At 50.5% G+C, this 22693-nt stretch overlaps 1 protein-coding gene across 2 annotated transcripts in view; it reads left to right on the top strand.

The window, feature by feature from the left end:
• The window catches only part of CPA5 (carboxypeptidase A5), a 29825-nt gene extending 19025 nt beyond the window's left edge, over window positions 1-10800 (top strand). For both annotated transcript variants that reach the window (XM_033194851.1, XM_033194850.1), the window contains exons 5-12: window positions 1673-1771; window positions 3222-3323; window positions 4517-4618; window positions 4963-5073; window positions 5497-5587; window positions 9439-9638; window positions 9973-10057; window positions 10475-10800. In XM_033194851.1, the coding sequence (XP_033050742.1) occupies window positions 1673-1771; window positions 3222-3323; window positions 4517-4618; window positions 4963-5073; window positions 5497-5587; window positions 9439-9638; window positions 9973-10057; window positions 10475-10662 (978 nt within the window). In that variant the 3' untranslated portion in view covers window positions 10663-10800. The remainder of the gene's footprint in view (window positions 1-1672; window positions 1772-3221; window positions 3324-4516; window positions 4619-4962; window positions 5074-5496; window positions 5588-9438; window positions 9639-9972; window positions 10058-10474) is intronic.
• Window positions 10801-22693: the final 11893 nt, after the last annotated feature.

The raw sequence follows: 22693 nt of genomic DNA, 5'->3' as shown, positions 1-22693 counted from the left end.
ACACACAGACCTAAACATATCTGTGTATGTGTGTGTTTTTGTGCATGCATGCGTGTGTGTGTGTTTAGAAATGGGGTGTTGCTCTGTTGTCCAGGCTGGAGTACAGTGGTACGATCATAACTCACTCTCAATCATAGCTCACTCTAGCCTCCAACTCCCAGGCTCAAGCAGTCCTCCTGCCTCAGCTTAAGTAGCTGGGACTATAGGAATGCGTCCCCAAGCCTGACTAATTTTTTAATTTTAATTTTTTGTAGAGATGGGGTCTTGCTTTGTTGCCCAGGCTGGTCTCAAACTTCTGGGCTCCAGCAATCCTCCTGCCTTGGACTCCCAAAGCGCTGGGTTTACAGGTGTAAGCCACCATGCCCAACCTGCATATGTGTTATTACTGTTGGCCTTTAGTTTTGATAGTTGGCCTTAAGGAACCCCAGGGTATGGACTAAAATGCCTGGTTCTTGTCTCACCTCTGCCACTTGTTATCTTTGCTTTTACATCCCTTTACCACTCCAATCTGCTTTAGCTCTAAAACACAAATAGCTCATTTCTGTTCTGTTATCAGGTCATCTGACCAGATCAAGTGAGATCATGAAGATGAAGCTTGGTTAACTAAGGCTCTAGCCCCCAAATAAGTCATCGGCAAGATTTAGTTGTGGCTCGGTGCTGCAAACAAAGGGCAATTTTGGTTAATGAAGATGCTTTCTCAGCATCTTCAGTGGCAGAGGACCTGAGTACCTCCCACACTGGACAGTCTGTGCTGAATCCTGGGGTGTCTTGGCTTCTGGATGTCATTATAAGGGCATGAGCTTGGGTGAAGGACACTAGCTCATCTCACTGTGACCCAAGCAGGGAAAAATGTCTCAAGATTTTTGAGACATTTGAAATGTAGGTGGTCTGAGCAGTGAGTGAGTGATTAACCCAGCCAGGTATTGTACTGCCCTCTGTATGGGCAGCGGGAAGTACCATGTAAGACTTGAATGCTAACTCCACGTTGATACCCAAGGGCATTGCTTTTGACTCACCCAGACTTGTGTTTAGGAGGTAAGTGAAAGACCATTGGCACATTAATCATTATTATTTAGACTGACTTTGGTCATGCCTGGCTTTCTGAATGGCTTGTATACCAGTTGTCTAGGCTATTTCCTGGAAGTGGAGTCAATGTTGGGGGTCAGAGGAACCCTCTGCTTCCCCCAATGGGGTCAGTGCACATGGTTTGGCTTGGGTCCTGACTCAACAGAGTGCTTATTAAGTGCAAAAGCAATGTTGGCAGTAGACTGTGAGCACCCTTTTTTCCCCCCAAAACACCTTCAAATCCATTGTTACATTTTATCCTATGAGGTGGTAAGGCAGATATTGCTTTCCCAATTTTCAAGCTGAGGAAACTAAGGCCCCAGCAAATTCCACAGCCAGTTAGTGGCAAACGCAGACCTAGACCCCAGCTCTCTGGACTCCTTGCCCCATGCTCATTTGGGAAATGGCAGCATGACTGCCAGCTTGCCAGGCAGAATAATCACCCAGCAATCTGGACTTTCCTTCTGTTGTGCAGTTCACACTCATGGTGGCTCATTCTCCTGTGTTGCTGCTGTCTTTATGCACAGCCAGCGGAGGCAGGGCTCAGAAGAGGCATAGGCAGCCCAGCTCTCCCCTTCTTTTCCAATATGTGTTCCCCATCACCCAGGTGCTGCTGGATGAGGAAAGAGAGGCCATGGCAAAATCCCGCCGGCTGGAGCGCAGCACCAGCAGCTTCAGTTACTCCTCATACCACACCCTGGAGGAGGTAGGTCTGGTTGGTCAAGCTCTGGGCTCTCTTGTATCTTTGGTCCTCTTAGGGTTTCCTGATTCATGCAGAAACTAGTGAAGGACTCCAGGGTCATGGGAAACTGTGACTGACACTTGGGGACTGTACAGCAGACATTAGGTCAAGGTCTCTTAGGCAGAGAGTCATATTCAAAGATGTCCAGAAGCCAGAATTCAGATAGAGGGGACAGTAGTTCAATTGTACAGCCCTAGGCAGGTACAGAGCAGAGTAATGGGTCTACTAGGCAGAACACTAAGTCAGGGACCCATTATGGGCCAGAATAGAGCAGGTAGAAGCTGCCTTCATCTTGACAGAGCAGGAGCGTCGCCATCTTGAACTAACCACCATTCTAAGTTCCCTTTGATTAAAAAACTGCCTAATTCCAGTGCTTATAGTTAAAAAAAGGACAAAAATCATCCAGAAACCCCTCTCAGGTTGATTTCTCTAAAATAAACCTGTCCTTGACTGTGAAGCCACCTTTTGTGTTTCTTTCCTCTTTCTTTTACTCTTACACATATCCAATCCTCCAGTTAGGGACCTAGGGCTCTCAGCCTCTCCATGACCAGTCCTGGTGTTCAGTGGTCCCAGCCATGGGTGCTGGAGTATATAATATGAGGGGCAGGAAGCCAGGCACATTGGACAGTCATGTTTGTAGAATAAAAGAGAGGTGCCTTCACTTGGAGAAAGTTCATGATCACAGTTGCAGTCAGCCAGGGCAAGCAACTTGTTTATAAAGGAGAATGTACACAGAGGGCGCAGGGATGCCCATTCCAGAAAGGAACTCAAGGCACACTTCTCATTTTGTGTGTCAAGGATATGACATTCTTGATATCATCCATCTATTATCATCATCACTTTTGCCACTTCACAAGTCATGCAATAGAGAATCCACTTTCTTTCATATATTTGTTAATTTAATTACATGTACTGAAAGAACAAGAGAATGAAATAATACAGTCTGGCACTATTTATTGATGCCAAAGATAAATAAAACAAGAACCCTGTGTTCAAGGGGCTTACAGTCTAAAAGGAGCAAGAAGATAAAAACATCACTACAAAGTCTGTGAGATCTATCAGATTGATTGAATGGGCCAAAGAATGGCAGCAAGAGAGAATTTCCAACCAGAGAGAGCCATGTGGGTCAAGCCTGGGGATTTGAGCAGGCTCAGCACACACTATTCTTCCAGGCAAAGGCATAGCTCTGCACAGAGCAAGGAGCCTGGGAATCCAGCAAGATCACAACTCACTTCCTTTAGCTCTGAGGGAATGCTCTATTTTTGCAATTCTTTATCTGGTTCTTTTAGACCCTCTGAGGAGGTGGGAAACCATTGAAGAGAGTGGGAAAGGGCAGGGAGAACATTCAGAGAGTCCCCGGTGTTCATCCCACTTCCTGCTTAACTGCCAATCTTACACATGCCTTTCCTTTTAGATATATAGCTGGATTGACAACTTTGTAACGGAGCATTCCGATATTGTCTCAAAAATTCAGATTGGCAACAGCTTTGAAAACCGGTCCATTCTTGTCCTGAAGGTAAAAGCCAACAGCATCAACCTGTGGACTCTACATTGAGGGCCTCTGGCATAAGATTGAGCTCACGTGGGGCAGTGGCTGGGCGGGAGTTTCAGGGAGAAGGACAATATGTCTACTCCTGTCCCCAGGTGACCCATAAGCTTTGGGGTTGTGGCATTCAGAGATCCACCCTTGTAGGTATGAAGAGGTGACAGTGTGGTGACCTAGCCTGTCCTTGGTCAGGAAGTAGGTGGGAGGATGGCTAAGGAGCTGGGGCTGCAGAGTGGCAGTTGTCACCCTGGACTTGGGGTGTGAGTGTGGGTGAGTTGGCGTTCTATTACCTCAGTTGCTACATTCGTTCAATGGGAAGAGAGGTACACAGAGGGCCCATTTGCTAATGAGGTCATCTGGCTCAGACAGCCCTGCAGATATGCCTGAGTCTATAGAGAAGCCTCCCAGCCCTTCACAGGAGCCACTGGAACAGAAATCAAGCAAACTCAGCACCCTGCAGTTCCCTGGGTCATGAAGGAAGTAGGAGAGGTGAATGCAGAGCCCATCAGAAAGCAATTCTTAGTTTGAGCCCAAAAGGGCACCTGGGAGTGTGGACCCTGCGGGGCATTTAGCATCAGCTGTCAGGAAGGACAGGTGCTTGCTGCCGCTCTCAACAATTCTCTGGTGGGCTCTTCTGAACAGCCAAGTGGACCCACCTAACTTGGGATTTGACTTAACCTGTCCCTGCTTCCATTTCTCCAGGGGCCGTGGTCTTCTCTTTCTAATGCTGTCTGAAGCCTTGCTACTCAAAGCACGCCCCTGCATGGCAGCATCAACATCACCTGGGAGCTTATTAGAACTACCAAACCTCAGACCCTCCCCAGACCTACTAAGTCAGAATCTGCACTGGAATAAGATCCCCAGGAGACTCATGTGCCCATTAGAGTTTGAGAAACCCTGGTCTTAAGATACTTTCAATCCTGGGAAATTCTGTGCTTCTGGTTGGATCACTTTGCTCCCCAAGGGCACCACCATATTTTCAAAGGCCCTCACAAATGTGCATTTTTGGGCACACGGACAGGTACCTGCACACACACCCTCTTACCTAGTGTGTAAAACTGCCCCAGGCAGTGAGGATGCCTCGGGGGCCTCCTTCCAGGTAGCCTAGAGGCAGTAGCTGTCTGAGTTCAAACCTGTGTTTGGGGCCTGATTCTTTTTCTCAGTTCAGCACTGGAGGTTCTCGGCACCCAGCCATCTGGATTGACACTGGAATTCACTCCCGGGAGTGGATCACCCATGCCACCGGCATCTGGACTGCCAATAAGGTCAGCATGCACCTGTAGCTAAGGTGCACCCATGATGGGGGCTGCAACTAGGGGCAGGGACTTAACTATTTAAGGGTGCCTCTGGTTGAACAATTACACTCAGGGTGCTGTCTCCCTCCCGCCCTTTGGGGCAGCCACAGTGCACTCTTACCTTTTGCAGCACAGAGCTCACATTGATCCCCTGCCTTCTAGTTGTTTAATATCTAAGCCTTTGGTTCTGCATAAAAGATATACCTAAGGGGTTCCATGCCACCCTTTCCTGCAGCCACTGGCTGTGCAAATGTCCTGCGCCACCTCCCAGGAGATCAGTGGGGCCTCCCATCCCTCTTCACTCTTTCTTGCAGATTGTCAGTGATTATGGCAAAGACCGTGTCCTGACAGATATACTGAAGGCCATGGACATCTTTATAGAGCTTGTCACAAACCCTGATGGGTTTGCTTTTACCCACAGCATGGTGAGGGCACCTGGGAAGGATGGAAGGAGGGGGTCAGCTCTAGGGGGATGGAGAAAAGGTCACTGTACTTTGGGAACCAGCCCCTTCACAGCCTTTTTGCAGAAGTCCTCACCAAGGGCAGGAAGGCTGCTCAGGTACTGCACCTGCAGCCTCTTGCCCTCTGACCTCTTTCTTGCTGCCCAGGGAAGGCCACTATTGGCAGCCTATGCCCAGCCTCTCCCCAGACCCTGACTTCAACTACACAGTATCTGAGCTGTGTCCTTGGCCCAGCCCCATGCCAGCTCCATCCTGTCCTGGCAATTCCTTCCCTTTGCTCCTCCCTGCCCCACCAGGGTCCCCTACCCCCATAGGCCAGGATATCAGAGGCTCCCATTCCTGGGAATGGGCCCAGTGAATGAGGTCACCTGACCTGGGCTTTCCCAGAACCGCTTATGGCGGAAAAACAAGTCCATCAGACCTGGAATCTTCTGCATTGGCGTGGATCTCAACAGGAATTGGAAGTCGGGCTTTGGAGGTATGGCAACCTGCTGTCCTGGGGCAGGGTTGGAGAAGTGGTGTTGGCCCGTGGCAGGTTCTCCCACTCAGTCAGATTATGTTGACGCAACTTGGGAGGCACAGGACAATGTAGTCAGCTGATACGCATGAGTCACGGCCAGGGACAGGCGAGCACATATCTCAGACTGGCCGTGGGTATGGGAGAGGTTGTGTGTGTGTGTATTGAATGTACACGTGCCAAACCTTCATGGGAAACATTTAGGGGAGCCCCCAGCTCCTGAAATGAGGACTAACTACATGGGTCAAATCCTAAATATGACAGAGAAAGGCTTAATGGAGGTACTAAGTAGCCTTGCTTGTTGTTCAAAATCCAGAGTTTACGGTACTCCCAAAATATCCCTAGCCCTGCCCTGAAGGGAGCACAACACGAAGAAATGCCTCTGAACTCTTTCCCTGAGAGCTAGGACTGAAATCTGCCCTTTGGGGAGGCCAGGGCAATAGTTTCAAGTGTCCAGTAGAATGACCCACTTTTTTTTTTGTTTTCTTTTTTTGAGACAAGGTCTCACTCTGTCATCCAGGCTGGAGTGCAGTGGTGTGATCATGACTCACTGCAGCTTTGACCTCCTGGGCTCCAGTGATCCTCCCACCTCAGCCTCCCAAGTAGCCAAGACCACAGGTGTGCACCACCACACCCGGCTAATTTTTGTTTTTGTTTTTGTTTTGAGACAGAGTCTTGCTCCGTCACCCAGGCTGGAGCGTGGTGGCGTGATCTCAGCTCACTGCAACATCTGCCTCCTGGGTTCAAGTGATTCTCCTGTCTCAGCCTCCTGAGTAGCTGGGACTACAGGCGCCCACCGCCACGCCCGGCTACTTTTTGTATTTTTAGTAGAGACAGAATTTCCCCATATTGATCAGGCTGGTCTCAAACGCCTGACCTCAGGTGATCCACCCGCCTCGGCCTCCCAAAGTGCTGGAATTACAGGCATGAGGCACCTCGCCCAGCCAATTTTTGTATTTTTAAAACATTTTGTGGAGACGAGGTTTCGCCATGTTCCCTCGGCTGATCTTGAACTCTTGGGCTCAAGGGAATCAGCCGCCTTGGCCTCCCAAAGTACTGGGATGACAGGCGTGAGCCACCGCACCCAGCCTCGAGCAAATTCTTTATCATCAAGGCTGGCTTGAGCCTGGTTTTTATTTTTGACCCATTACTTTATGACCCTGGTGCATACCTACAGAGCTGTCTAATCCCAGTGAGGGGGAGAGGGCAGCTTTCTCCTGAGTTCCTTGGTGTTTTTCCCTGATTAATCTCCCTTGCCATGCAAGGGGCACAGGGATTGGGAAATTGGGGCCTCCAGAAAGCTCAGAGACAGGTCCATGGACCCTGGAAATACAGCAATTTGATGGGCAGGACAATTTGATGGGTCCAGTTAAGACAGAGATTCCAGAACAGACACAGCCCTCAGCCCCCAGACGTGGCATCTGCACTTCACTGGGGTCAGGGTTTGGCTCCACAGGGGATGGTGTCATTGCTGTTGATAATCAGACCTATAGGCTGGTGTCCAAACCAATGAGGTAGAACATTTAAATCCGGATGCCCATTGCTTTAAAAATCTGGCTTCTTGGAGTCTGTTCTCACTGAAAAATAAGGATGGCCCCAAAGCACTGAGAGTGAGGCCCCTGGCCCGGAGTGTGGGGGTTCTAACTGCTTGTGTAAGGGAACCAGACCATGCAAAATTAGGCATTTCCACCTCCAAATGAACAGACGCTTGCCTCAGCGGGGGCGTCCATGAGGCCCCTCAGCACTGACTGGAGTGAGTGCCCATGCACCCCAAGATAGGCTGGCTAGTAGAAAGAGAAATTACCTCTTAAAGAAAATAACCGCTGTGGGTCTCGCCACAGGAAAAAAAAAATCCGTATACACACAATGTACAAAACAATTATGGAAAAAAAGCCCAGAGGGGGCAAAAGGCTCCCATGATCCCACCACTCAAAGATCACTGTTTTTAATAATTTACCATGTCCTTCCAGAGACTTCCCCTTGCTACAAATTACATTTTTAGAGAAGGAAAAATAAATAGCTAATGAATCCATTAGCAGGTACTTGTGAAACAGGCAGACTCAGAGGACCTTGACTGTGAGCGTCAGAGATGCAGGCAGCTAATTCCCATTTGGCCAGGGGAAGATTAGTTTATTCTGCTTAGCTCAAACCAGAACTAATGGCCTGAAGTGTTTCTCCATATTTGGGCAAAGCCACCTGGTCGTTGGCAGGGGAACGGCTTTCTGTGCGTGGGCCGCAAAGGCAGACAAAGCCTTCAACCTCCCCCGCTCTGCGCATCTGTTGCTGTTTGTCATTCATCAAGTGGAGCAGGTGCAGGAGCTCCCGGCAGACACAATAAACAAGGCCGCTGTTAGCTGGGCTGATTCCAGCCTGGGGGCTGCCTTTCACCCCCTAGGTCTGCTGGCACCTCCCCTTCTAACCAGGGTCCCCATCCCAGGTGAGGACCACCAAACCGAGAGGGGGTGTGCTCCCTGGGCCTCCCTGGGGCCAGCAAGAGTGTGTGTCTGGGTTGGTGACTCAGGCTGGACGACTTTGTTTATGGTTTTGTTATTGCCTTAATTGAATGGCTGTTTAACGAGTAACCTGTAGCCCATCCCTCCCACCCATGCCTGGCCTCCTGTGCATTCTTGGGGAGGACCCGTGTGCTGCATTCCTAGAGCATCATCTGAAGTGGTCCATGGGCCAGCCCCCCACCCCAGGAGTCAAGAGGAATGCTGTGGCCTCCTCAGGAGACTTCAGAAGTTGAGGCAATCCCTGATCTCTGGACAGTGCCACCATTCCAGGGAAGAGGAGAGAGAGGAGAAACTGGGATGACTCCTTCCAAGTGTGTCCTTAGCCTACAAAGTCTTGACCAGCTCAGTGCAGCCCAACCCTCCCCTCGGGAATAAGGGAAAACAGAGGAGGAGCGGAAGAGGAAGAGAGAGATGGGGTGAGGGCAAAGAATCGGGGGGAGATGGGAACAAATGGAACTTGGGAAAAGAATAAAAGCCCTGCTCCTCTTTGTTCGCTCCCTCATCTTAAGTCCCCAAGAAGAATTTTCAAAGACTTCTTTGCACCGCTGGCTCCCAGAACAGCCTCAGGCAACTATGCGGAACTATTCTCCTACATTGATTTCCCATGTCCCCAGACCCCAAGTTCATGGCTCACCTGGAGCTGTGGCTGTGGCAAAGCTTGAGCTTACACTGAGTCTGAGTCCTCAACTGACGGCACACCCAGGAAGGATCAGCCTAAAGGTGTTGCTGCTCAGTAGGGGAAGCGAGGGTTGGGGCAGAGACTTACAGTTTCCTCTGGATGCAACTTCTGAGCCAGGCCCACCTTCCTAAAGGGACTACAGGACAAGCCGAAGGGGCTCCCTGCAGGGCTTCAGAACTGCGGGGTATGGTGTGGCTGCAGTCCTCTGACATTAGACTAGAGGATGCAGCAGTAACAAATATCCATCCCGATCTCAGTGGCTTAACACAACAAAAGTTTGTTTTTCATGCACACAAAGTCCCATATGAATAGGTGACTCTCCTTGGCAGCTTTCTTCTAGCAGTGAGAGAGGGATCCAGGAGGCTGTTTCTATCTAGAATTTTGTTTTTGCTTCCAGCCACACAGACAGAAAAGAACATGGAGAAGTCACACTTGCTCTTAACAATCTCAACCCAGAAGTGCCATGTCATTTCTGTTCACCTTTTCATTGGTCAAAGTATGACCTCAGTCATGCTGCAAAGGAGGCTGGGAAATGCAGGGGAACACATGGGTATTTTGTGAGTGCCATCTGTGTCGCACGTGGGGATTCAACTCTTTGGGTGGCTTTATTTTACTTCCAGGAAATGGTTCTAACAGCAACCCCTGCTCAGAGACTTATCACGGGCCCTCCCCTCAGTCGGAGCCAGAAGTGGCTGCCATAGTGAACTTCATCACAGCCCATGGCAACTTCAAGGCTCTGATCTCCATCCACAGCTACTCTCAGATGCTCATGTACCCTTACGGCCGATCGCTGGAGCCCGTTTCAAATCACAGGGAGTTGGTGAGACTGGCTGCTTAGGGCTTGGGGAGAAGAGACCCCTTCTCAGGAAAATCCATATCTGTCATACTCCCAGAGGGCTCAGATTGTTACTTGGAATACAAGGGTCTGGACTGATAGACCCCATGGTGCAGGGAAGGGGTAGGGGGAGCTTGCTGTTCTCATGTGTGATCAAGTTCAAAGCCGGAGATGCTGTGCTCCCTTCTCACAAGGGTCATCTCCACCTTCAACTACCAGGACTCCTAAATCCATGCTTCTCACCAGGTGGTGAGGGTGGGGGAGTGTGTGGGAGCCCTGGGGAGCCCCTGCCTTTCACCCTGCCGATGTCATCTTGCAGTACGATCTTGCCAAGGATGCGGTGGAGGCCTTGTATAAGGTCCATGGGATCGAGTACTTTTTTGGCAGCATCAGCACCACCCTCTGTGAGTGAGACTTCCCTGGCCCTGCTTCAGACACCACATCCACCTGGGGTTGGCCGCAGGGCAGTGCCATGGATCTAGCTGGGCTGGCCCAAAGCTGCCTCCCAGCTGGATAGAAGGGTTAACAGTGGTACCCAGGCAACTGTTTCTTGGCAGCTTTTGTGCACAGCTCCCAATGCCTGGCTTACTGCAAGGTTCCTAAGCCTGGTAGCCTGCAGGAGCTTTCTTTCTGCAGGAGTAGAGAATGGGTTAGGTGCATGGCTGTGATCCCGGTTGAGGCCTGGGCAGGAAGCCCTGTGTGGCCTGGGGTGGGTGGGGGTTTGGCTCCCAGGGCCCACTTTCCACTCAGGATGCCTCTGTACCTTGCAGCCACATCCCCTTCTTCCTTTTGGAGTCACATTTTGGACTTTTTGTTTCTAGATGTGGCCAGTGGGATCACCGTTGACTGGGCCTACGACAGTGGCATCAAGTATGCCTTCAGCTTTGAGCTCCGGGACACTGGGCGCTATGGCTTCCTGCTGCCTGCCACACAAATCATCCCCACGGCCCAGGAGACGTGGATGGCGCTCCGGACCATCATGGAGCACACCCTGAATCACCCTTACTAGCAGCACGACTGAGGGCAGGGCAGGAGGCTCCATCCTTCTCCCCAAGGTCTGCGGCTCCTCCTGAAACCCAAGTTATGCATCCCCATCCCCATGCCCTCATCCTGACCTCTTAGAAAATAAATACAAGTTTGAACAGGCTTCACTGCCTCTCATGTTGGCTACCACCCCTATGGGCTCAGCACTGACAAGGGGACGAGAGAGCTGCTTCTCACTCCCCGGGGGTGGGGCTTAAATGTGGGGGAAGCCTCTTTACTCTCCATGCTACCTTCAGGACAATAAGGGGATAGAGGCTGTAGCTTTTCTCCTCTTGCAGTGTTTTCAGGGCCTGGAACAGAGAAGGCACACATTGTCCCAGCATATTTACATTTTAAGATGCCCCTGGAGGGGACAATGTTTGCTCTAAAGGAAAGCATTTCTGATGGGGGCATTTCTGCCACCTTGAAGGAAAGGTTGGCCCAGACAGGCCATCTCCGCCTCGGTTGGCTTCACTTCCCATGCAGGGAGGGGGCAGGAACACATTTTGGAAGTTACCACTCACCCCATAACCCAACACGAACGAGTCATTGGTTTATGACCTGCTCCCCCTGAGGTGTCCTCAAAGGCTCCCTTGGTCTTGGGAACACAGGCTCAGAGCTAGTCAGAGCCAGCACATCAAAGCACTGCATATCCAGGAAGAAAAGCTTCTCCTCATCCTCGTCATCACCGACACCATCGTGGTTGTCATCCGTGAGCTGTGTTAAGTAGGCACTTCCCCTAAGAGAGTTAAAGGGGCACTCCTGTGAGATACTAAAGAGGCGCTTTCCCCCAGCCCCAGGCTTCCTTGTACCTTTTGCCTCTTCATTCCGCCTGCTGCTTTCTGGGAAATGATGGGACTGGCAGGCTGTACTGGACAGCAGGGATAGTGGGGCTGTTTGCTCTGCCCTCAGGAAGGCAGATAACCCCTAGAAACAGGAAGAGCCAAATGAGGTTGTGTAAATCTGAGGCAGAAACATTAGTCGTGAGAGCAAGACTTGCATCTGCAAGAGCCAGGCTCTGTGTGTGTTTGTGTGTGCATGTGCGTGTGTGTGCACGTGTGTACGTTCGTGTGTGTGTGTGTGTGTGTGTGAAACTGGATGGCCACAAGCCAACCCCTGGAGGACACAGAGACAGAGAAGAAAACAGAGTGAAACAAAAATATTTGTGTAGAAGGCATAAAAGTTATAATCACAGACTCCACTGTGTAAAGGTGTAACTTGCTTTATTTATCTCTAGTGTATATTAACTTAGCCTCCCTTTCCATTCAGCCTGTGGAAGGAGATAGTGCTTTGGCCATTTGGTAGAAGAAGGGGATGGGAGATGATCAAAACCCCAAGTAAGGTTCATATCCAATATGGCGTCTAAGCAGCAAATGACTAATGGCTGAAGAAGGAGACTAGACAGAGGATTAGAGGCAGCCATAGGGGCCGAGCACTTCTCAGTGGTGCAGCTGTGGAGAGCTCTGAGCAAAGAAACAAGGTTGGCAGGTGAGGAGGCCTAGGACAGAGGCCAGAAGGCCAAGCCGGGGCTGTGCAGCCAGTGGCCATGGTGGCACAGTGGGCACTGGCTGGGCATGCAGATGCCCAAGGCCAGCTGTGCCACATGGAAGCCCTGAGGAAGTGAGGGTAATTAACCCCTGAACAACCCAGATCATCTTCAGGGGAACAACCAGCAGTGGAGGAGGAGAAAATCTTGATTTTGGCTGAAGTTTCCCACAGGAGACTTTTTTTTTTTTTTTTTTTAAAGCTGGGATTGGTCTGAGTGAGCTAGAATTTCCAACCCAAAGTTTTCTGCTGCTAGTGGAAATTCGAGGTCATGGGCTAAGTTAATATGAGCTAGAGGTAAACAAAGCAAGTTATACCTTTGCACAGTGGAGTCTGTGATTATAACTTTTATGTTCTCTATACAAATATTTTTATTTTTCTTTCATCTTCTTGGGGAGGGTATTCCTGGTATTAACAAGTTCATTTTTTTAGATAAGGAAAGCAAGGTTTGGAGATGTTTTAAAAGTCATACAAGGCCACGTGGAGAGAAAATTGTTGAGAAAGATTTGAACTTGGGTTTGTCGAACTCTAAAACCACTGTAACCATTTGTCCAAGCGCGGCCAGTGCCCCATCTGCAGCAGAATCCAGGGAGACTTGTTTAACAGGAAGGGATTTGGTTCCATCTCCAGACTGAATTAGAATATCTGGGGCTAGACACCCCAAATCTGCATTTTTACCAACTGCCCAAAGAGTTTTGAGGTATCTTCAAGTACCCACTGATCCCTGTTCCCCTGCCTCCCAGGAAGAATATATTCCAGTCTGCCCGGGAGGAGTTGGGCTTTGGGTCTCCCAGCTCTGCCATTGTGCACTGGGGCTGGAGGTGGCTGCCACAGAGGGAGGCCAGTCACTCTCTAGAGTACTTCCTGGGGGCTGCCTTGGCCCTAGCCTAAAGCAGTGTGGTCTGCAGACCACAGGTCTCACATCACCTTGGAGCTTAGTCCCAGCACTACTAAATCCAAGTCTCTGAGGGGTGGGGCCTAGGAGATTCGAATGCCAAACTGGAGAAGAACTGGCCTAGGGGCAGGAGGCCTGGACTCTGATGAGCTTCCCAGTAACAGCCAAAATAAACTCTTTTCTAGCACTTACAATGTGCCAGGCACAGTGCCAAGTGCATTAGGGGATTCAACACGTCACCTCCTCACAGCTCTCAGAAGCAGGACTATTACTGTCCTTATTTTCAGACAAGGAAGTGACTCAGGCTCAGAGAGGATAGTTGCTGAAAGGCACACAGGTCCTGAGTGGCAGGGCTGGGACTGACCTGCAGGCTGGTAGATCATCATCTGCCTTCAGGACCTGAACCCGACTCAAGGCCAAGGCTCTGCAGGATCAGGGACGAGGAACTTGTTCTCACAGCCAGCTCGGCCAGATCTCCGAGCAGCCATCAAGCTCACAAAAGTTGAGGCTGAAACTGCTGTCCAGATGGAGGTCGATGGAGGTCTTCTTCTTCTTCTTTTTTTTTTTTTGAGACGGAGTTTTGCTCTTGCTGCCCAAGGCACGATCTTGGCTCACCGCAACCTCTGCCTGCCGGGTTCAAGTGATTCTCCTGCCTCAGCCTCCTGAGTAGCTGGGATTAAGGCATGTGCCACCATGATAGGCTAATTTTGTATTTTTAGTAGAGATGGGGTTTCTCCGTGTTGGTCAGGCTGGTTTCGAACCCCCAACCTCAGGTGATCTGTCCCCCTCAGCCTCCCAAAGGCTGGGATTACAGGCATGAGCCACTGCGCCCAGCCCCAGATGGAGGTCTTCTTAAAAAGCCCAAGGCGCTACCTGGTGGCCCTGTCTACCTCTCCTGCCTTGTGCCAGTTCCTCTTGCCTCCCTGCTCACCAGCTCCAACCTCGCCGGCTCCTCTCAGTTCCCTCAACATCAGTGCTCCTGTCCAGTGGGCCTCACTGGTGGCTTTGTGTGTGCTGCTTTCCTGGAACATTCTTTCCTCCCTCTCTCCTCCTTCAATATCCTTTCCTCACAAATCCTAGGACCACCCACTGGAAGTAGAGCTTCTCCTATTATTCTCTTTTCCAATACTTCATTTATTTCCTTCAGAGCAATGCAGTGATAATAAATAACTAACTGACCTCTTAGTCTACTGCTGTCTGTCACCACCCTCCTGTGTGAGCTACATGAGGGCAGGGGCCATATCTGTGTTGCTCACTCTCTCTGCACCTGTCAGCACTGGGCACATAGAAGATTCTCTATATTTGTTAAAGACTGTTTCTCCTCAGCCTAGTAAAATTAGGACTAGGTTTCACTTTATGTGGCAGAAGTCCACCTTACTGTGGCTTAACCAGATAGGGGTTTTATTTCTGTCATATAACAAGTAGCCATGTGAGGTGGGCAGTCCAGGGCTGGACAGTGACTCCTGGGTGTACTGGGGACCCAGACCCTTCTGATCTCTTCTGCTTCACCATTCTGCTCTATTTTGACCTCTACTTTCAAGATGGCTGCTCTACCTCCCTTGTGATGGAATTCCAGGCAGGAAGAGCAAGGGGCCAACAAGTGAGCCAGCAGAGGTGGCGGGTCCAGAGACTTTGCCTTACACTATATTTGTTGAAACTCTGTCATGTGGCCATGCCCAACTCCAAGGGAGGCTGGAAAATTGCTCTCTAGCTGGGCATATTGCTGCCGCAAAGAAAACTGGAGTTCTGTGGGCAAGGAGGAAGGGAAGAACGGATATTTGGAAGGAGCCAGCAGAATCTGCAGCAGCTTCTCTGAGGGGCAGGGAGGATCTGAAGAGGCCTCAGAATCTGTTTCCTGCTCTCGTTTATCAAGGACTTAATCCCAAAGCCATAGAATTTTCCAGATGTTTTAGCCCAACCCGCTCATTTTTGCAGTTATGAAGACAGGGGCCTCTGGATCACAAGATTTGCACAAGGCCCCATGTGAATTTAACAGCTGGGAGAAGACTAAAGCCAGGGGGCTGCTCTAGTCCCAGCCCCACTGCAGCTTCCTTCCACCACAGATTGAGGGCCCACCCTCCTGGGTCTCCTCAGCCTTCAGCAAGCCCAGAGAGTTGATGGCGGGGGTTTAAGTTTATCAAATAAAAGCTCAAGATGTAGACATGCAAGTTGTAGAACTGTTACAGAAGAGCCTTCTCCTTTTTATAAACCCTGAACGTTTTCCCCCCATTTTCTGAAGTATATAATGCTAAACAGCAGCTCCGTTTTTCAACATACTGCTTGGTGGTGGTTTCTTTCTTTTTTTTTTTCCAACAAACTGCTCTTTTTAGGTATGTTTTTTCATCCTCTACACCAGCAAAATTTATGAGCATTTATTTAAAAGAAAAAAGCATTGGAAAAACTGAAGAGAGAAAGAGCAATTCTACATATGGAAAGCTATAAAGAACCACAGCAAATGTGCTGCGGTTATTGCTTTCTTAAAAAAACAAACCAGGCAGGCAGTTTGGAATGTGAGGGGCCTGTGTGAGGCCAGGCTGGCCGGGAGGCTGCGGGGGCTGGGCCGGTGGCAGGGATCCAGGGAGTGCAGTGAGGGGCCCTTCACGCCCCAATCCTCCTCCATGGCCCCTCTGACCGCTCCAGCGAGAAACAGGGCCAGACAGAAAAAGACTTTACTGAGAACATTTAATTTAATGTAAAAATGCTCCTTTAGGAAAACAAGAAGGCCCAGGCAGCCGGTCAGCACAGGCTGGGAGAGAATGCAGCCTGTCGGAGCTTCCCAGACTGGTGGTGGGGACCACACCAGCATACAGTCAACAGCAGGCAGGAGGAGGCCTGCAGGGCTCCAGGGCCAGAGGCTAGGACGGGCAAGCCAAACCGGATTTGGGAAACGTGTTATCATTTCCAAGGACCGTCCTGAGTACGTGGGGTTGGAGAACCTTGAAGGCCAAACAAGCTGCCTGGATTTGTCCTTCCGGACGCCTCCCCGCCCATTATTTATTGCTGTCACTTTGTTGACGTTCCAGAGCCAGGCCTGGCTGCTGCGGCTCCCAGACCCGGTCCCAGGCATGTTGGGACACGGGCCGGCTGGGCTCTGTGGAATGTTCCCAGGCAACAGGTCCACTTCCACGGTTGCAGCTGTGGGTCCTGCTGATACCCCTTCTGTAGCCGACTCATCCTGCCCTGTCCTCCAGCATAGCCCGCCTGGGTGGGACAGGCCTGCCCCCACATCTCAAACTTGGGGGGCAAAAAATGTCCTTCTGTGGAGGAGGCCCCTGAAGGAGAACTCCAGCTTGCTTGGTGGACTGAGGTTCTTCTTCCCTGAGCTTCTAGGATGTCCTTAGTTTGAGAATCCATTTCCTCTGGTCGTCCCTTGCCAGCCTCTTGCTCTGGGGCCTGCAATTCACCTCTTGCTCTCTCCTAACCAGCTCTGCCAAGCTCTGCAGCTCTCCCTCCGCCTTCCTTCCCTGTCAGACCACCTCTCTCAATTCCCCAAAGCATGGCTAAGACCATGGAGTAACAGTTCCCACAACTTTACTTACGATATGGAAGGCACATACAATATAGAAAATAAAACATGGAACCCGGACGCTGGATGTCTCTGGTGTTGGAGCTGCTGGTGGTTCATGTCCCACCACTGGTCACCCCAATAGGCCTTCACTCTCCTTGACCCTCAGCCAGCTCCCATGCTGCTGGGGTGGCCTGTGCCCCCTCTCACAGTGCGGACGCCCTCCAGGTGCTCCTGACGCCTATCAGGCTCCCGGAACCTGAGATGCACCCCTGCCCAGTTCCTCTTAGTGGCAGATCTCCATTCTGAGACTGGGGCTCTGTTCTCAAAGTTCCCTAAAGACCCTGGACACTGGAGGGTTTCTCTCTTCAGGGGACCCTTCCATCAGAGAAAAATTCAGCCTCTACTTCCAGAGAAAAAATACCACTAACCACTTTAAAGTTTGTTTGTTTGTTTTTCACTTTAAAGTTTTGACCGTCCTGCAGCTTCAAAGAAAATACACTAATAGGCTCTGCTGGACACTCAGTTATAAAAGCAAAATTTAAGGAGGCCACTAATTGGACCTTGTCCTCTCAGCCTCCCACAATGCCCTCGAGCCCTGGTGACCTCCCACTACCAGAGCCTTAGCAGGATGCTAAGCACACTGCCCTGGACATGCATACCCACTGCAAGCCCCAGGCCCTCCCTGGCTCAATCCTTACCTCCCTGCAAACCTGGCATCCTCTCTCCACCCTTACCAGACCTACCAGCATGGCTTGATTTGTTTTGGGGTAAAAAATTTAAGTGTGTCAGGTGCAGTGGCTCATGACTGTAATCCCAGCATCTTGGGAGGCTGAGGTGGGAGGATTGCTTGAACCCGGGAGTTTGAGACCAGCCTGGGTAACATGGTGAGACCTAATCTCTAAAAAAAAAAAAAAAAAAAAAAAAAACTTAAAAAATTAGCAGGGCGTGGTGGTGTGCACCTGTAGTCCCAGCTACCTGGGAGTCTGAGACAGGAGGATCCCTTGAACTTAAAAATTCCAGGCAGCAATGAGCTATGATTACACCACTACACTCCAGCCTGGGAAACAGGGTAAGATCCCATCTCAAAAAAAGAAAGGAAAAGAAAAAAAGGGAGAATAAGAAAAAAAGAAAACCCAAATATCCTAGCATTGTAAAGTGTCACCACTGGAAGGGACCACGGAGATTATTCTGACCAACTCCCCCATTTAATAGATGAGGAAACCGAGGCCCAGGTATGTGAAGTGACCTGCCCAAAGTCCTATAACGAGTTTGCAGCAAACCACTTAGAAAGTATTCCCGTTTTATTTTACTCTCTTCTGAAGTTAGAGAATGTCTTTGTATCACCTGTGCACTGTTCCCAGTCACATGTAACAGAAAACCAACTTGAAAAAGCTTGAGGAAAAGAAGAAATTAATTCATTGGCCCATCCAGAGAACTGGGGTTGGGGTAGGATGTCTAAGTCCACCTGAATCCTGTGGCCTCAGAGTGGGCAAGGAGTGGTCTCTAGGGGAAAATGGAGGTGCTGTTATTAGAAGGAAGAGGCTACCAGGCAGGGTGATGAGAGTGAGAGGTATGCACTGCAGTCCCTGCACAGTTTCTCAGACTTCCTTTCCATCTGCACAACTGTGTCATGTCCAACCCTGAGCACACCTGCTGAAGGGAGGCAGCTGAAGTCTCATCTCGCTATTACATCTGGCTCTTCTGACAGCACCCATCATGTTCTCTACAGGGATCTTTCTCCACTGTCCCCTATTGATTCCTAATGTGGACAATGGGGACCAGTTCTCCTTTTGCTTCTTTGACAATCCATGTTTGGGGATGTTCTGGCAGCAGGGCTGTCATGGATAGTTGTCCAGTTTGTGCACTGCTTAAAGTCATCCTGCAGAGAGAAAAAGGGACTATACCTGCCCAGACAAGGAGGGGTGCTGATATGGGCTGGCTGTGTCCCCACCCAAATCTCTTCTTGAATTCCCATGTGTTGTGGGATACAGCCGGTGGGAGATAATTGAATTATGGGGGCAGGTCTTTCCCATGCTGTTCTTCTGATAGTGAATAAGTCTCATGAGATCTGATGGTTTTTAAAAAGGGGAGTTTCCCTGCACAAACTCTCTCTCTTTGCCTGCTGCCATCCATGTAAGATGTGATTTGCTCCTCCTTGCCTTCCACCATGATCGTGAGGCTTCCCCAGCCATGTGGAACTGTAAGTCCAATCAAACCTCTTTCTTTTGCAGATTGCCCAGTCTCAGGTATATCTTTATCAGCAGTGTGAACATGGACCAAAATAGGCACCTTTCTGCATTTTACATAAAGGCTCTGATAGGCTAGAATTGTTCCCCTTTTCTGAAAATACAAACACTTTAAAAGCTTAATAGGTGCATCAGTTGGAATGCTTTTTTCAACAATAGAAACTCCAACTAACAAAAAAGAAAACTACATTCTTTCATATATATAGACCTAAACATATATATAAACATACATATATATAGTCTGAAGGTGAGGCAACAGACCTGACAGTATCCAGAGAAAGGTGCCCTTTTTTTGGGAGGGGGGAAACCTTTTCTTTCTCTTTTTTTTTTTTTTTTGAGACGGAGTCTCGCTCTGTCGCCCAGGCTGGAGTGCAGTGGCTGGATCTCAGCTCACTGCAAGCTCCACCTCCTGGGTTTACGCCATTCTCCTGCCTCAGCCTCCCGAGTAGCTGGAACTACAACCGCCCGCCACGTCGCCTGGCTAGTTTTTTGTATTTTTTAGTAGAGACGGGGTTTCACCGTGTTAGCCAGGATGGTCTCGATCTCCTGACCTCGTGATCCACCCGTCTCGGCCTCCCAAAGTGCTGGGATTACAGGCTTGAGCCACCGCGCCTGGCCTGAAACCTTTTCTAGAAGCTTCCTCACAGGCCTCCTCTCATGTCTCATTGGCAAAGCTGGGTCATGTGCCCACCTTTAAACCACTGACTTGCAAAAGCGAATGAGATTTCTTCAATTGTCTTAGACCAGTCAGAATTTGTCCCTGAGCTGGCAATGGCAGTGTTCCTGGGGGCAGATGCTGACTCACAATCTGGTTTGTTTAGCCAGGAAGAAAAGGGGAGGGACGCTGTGGGCCACAGTCAGCTAGGCTGCTGCAGGCCTCCCACTGTTTGCGTTCTGGCACTTGCCCATGACTCATTCTTGAATCTAGATCCCAGCCTGGTGGCTTCTTTCTCATGGCAATAGGTCCTGGTGCTCTATTTACCCAGCCCTCAGCCCGGTGGCCTCCATCTTTGCCCTTGCCTTGCTTGGACCAGTGTGAAACCATCACATGGAGTGGGAAGGCAGAACCCTAGCCCTCTGACCTAGGTTACATTCTAGCAAATCGGCCTTTACCAAGAGGTACCTTTTTGACTTCCTGAGGTGGTCAGGAGGGGCCCGGAGCATCAGGCTTAGCTCGCACCTGAGACCCAAATTCCTCTGCCATGATGCTGTCCACTTTCTGCTGGTGCTGGCCCTGATAAACTTGTAGCATCAAATTCATCCTTTCCAGCCTCGCAAAAAAAATATGACTCTTGGGCATCTTAAATTACTGACTGGAGGTACAAGAGGCTCCCTTGGTGAGTCTGCACCCTTTCCCCCAGGCCGCCCCCTTTTTCAGAGGTGTCATCTTTTCTGGAAGGAATTCACAAAAAGTCCAAGAACCAGCCAACATCCCCCAACATGTATAGTGTGAGCAAAAGAGATTCAAAATTATAGGACAGCTTCATATTTAGGAATATTGTTTTTATAATACAAACTAAAGAAAGACTCTACAAAACCTTCCTTCCCTATGGGGAGCAGGGTAGAGAAGCCCGAGGACCCTGTGGGGCACCAGAAGATGAGGAGTGGGGAAGACATGACTCCTGGCCTTGGGGTAACTTAATTATTTTTTTGTTTTAATTTCATTTTTAACTTTTTAGAGAGACGGGATCTCACTCTCTTGCCCAGGCTGGGGCAATCATGGCTAACTGCAGCCTTGGACTCCCAGGCTCAAGAGATCCTCCCGTCCCAGCCTCCTGAGTAGCTGGGACTACAGGTGCCACCATGCCCAGCTAAGGAAGTTTACTGTCTCCATGGAGAGACAAAAATAACATTCTAGGATCAATGAAGAAGAAATCAATGTCAGTTTGTGTTCAAGCACTAAATAGTGTGATGAACACCTTTCCCCACCTGGCAAAATCCTGTCACTAAGACTTAAGTTAAGCCGGGCATGGTGGCCCAAGCCTATAATCCCAACACTTTCGGAGGCCCAGGTGGCAGGGTTGTGTAAGCCCAGGAGCTCGAGACCAGCCTGAGCAACACAGCAAGACTCCATCTCTACAATAAAAAATTTTTAAATTAGCCAAGTGTGGTGGTGCACACCTATAGTCTCAGCTACTCGGGAGGCTGAGGTGGGAGGACCGCTTGAGCCCAGGAGGTTGAGCCTACAGTGAGCCATGATGGTGCCACTGCTCTCCAGCCTGGGTGACAGAGCAAGAACTTGTCCTAAAAAAAAAAAAAAAAAGCCTAGGTCAAATGTCACCTTCTTGGTCTTCCCTGGACTTTGTGCCACAGTGTGTGTCCTTTTAGCCCTCATGGCACTTTCATTACCACATCACAGAAAATGTGCTGTTTAGGTCTCTTGCAGGGAGGAGAGCAGTCCCCAAAAGTCCTTTGCACGTCTAATCCCGTATTGGTGACAGCTTCTTGGAGGACCTGTAGAGGACCAACAAGTTAGTTGGTCACTTCTGTCTTCCCAGCTAGACCGTGAGCTCCCTGAGGTCAGAGAACATCTGTATTGGGTGTTGTGTCCGTGTGGAGCACAGTACTTGGCCCAGAAGATAAGTATTGATTGAATAAATCGAAAAAGGGGTGAGCATTTAGAGAAGGAGCAGACAGGTGAGCCAGGAAGCAGCCGGAGGAAGCTCCAGCGAGCACTGCAGCGCTGCCAGGGGCCGGTGGGGCCAGCAAGGCTGTACAGGGGAGAGCAGGAGCCTCTGCACAGGCTCCACATCTGTTAAAAGCGGGTTTAGGGCTTTCTTACCTTCCTAGAGTTAGGCTCGGGAGAGAGTTGTGGGTAAATATAAGGGGGTCACTCTGCCTTGGCATGTGAGGGTTGGCCAGCTAGGGGGTAGGGTAGGGAGGCAGTGGGAGTGGACAGAAACTAGAATGGGCACTATGGCTGTCACCAGTGCCCAAGGTCGGGGTCCTGACACAGAGCAGAGCCTCGAGATGGTGCCAGGAAAGCCCTGGGGGCCCCGTGGATGAGGGTGGATTTGTGGGAGACGTCTCTAGGGTGAGATCAGCATCCAGAACCCAGTGAATTCCCTTGTGTGGGTTCCGGTTTCTCCTGGATACTGTGCAGTCCCGACAGGGGTCTGGGTGGCTCCCCCCGCCACATTTGCTATTCAGACGACATCTGGTTACTGTTCCTGTCAAGGGCAACCCTGACCTCAGGGCCCTGTAGCGGTGGGGGTGGAGGGAAATGCCGGCAAGGGTTGGGCTCCTGCCCCCGCTGCTGCTGTCCGGGCTGGACTCCCACAGGATCCTAAGGCCAGCAGGAGGGGGCTGGGAAGTCCCACAGAGGGGCATGTGCCCCGCACAGGGTCAGGGCAGCCTGGGCAAAGCTGGCGTGGTGAGAGGCCAAACAGACACAAAAGGTTAGTCCACCCTGCTGGTCTCTCCAAGCCATCAGGGTCCGTGGGAGGAGGAGGTGTCAGGCACTCTGCAGGTATCTGTGCCTCACACAGGTCTAATGGGGGAAAGCCTGGGCCTGCCCGAAGCCGCTGTGGGGACAAGAGGGCAGAGGCCTGGCTTGCTCGATCCCAGGAATGAAAAGCTGGTACTCAGGAGCATGGAACAAGGAGACGCCTAGAATGAGGCCCCAGCGGGAGCGACCACTTGGAGTCCTGGCTCCTTCTCCGCTGCCCAGTGGGCAAACAGAACCGCAGCTTTAGGGTGTGGGCAGGCAGAGTCCTGGCTGGGACTCCAGGAGGCCTCGAGCCCCCGCTGACCCTCAGGCCCCGCTGACCCTCAGGCCCTGCTGACCCCAGATGGTCGGGGGTGGAGCTCTGGCTTATCTCTC

Source organism: Trachypithecus francoisi, unplaced genomic scaffold (genome assembly GCF_009764315.1).
Source record: "Trachypithecus francoisi isolate TF-2019V2 unplaced genomic scaffold, Tfra_2.0 Lachesis_group4, whole genome shotgun sequence".
Taxonomy (NCBI): domain Eukaryota; kingdom Metazoa; phylum Chordata; class Mammalia; order Primates; family Cercopithecidae; genus Trachypithecus; species Trachypithecus francoisi.
Note: the sequence above shows the minus strand (reverse complement) of the source record. Positions and strands in the feature narration are given on the sequence as shown.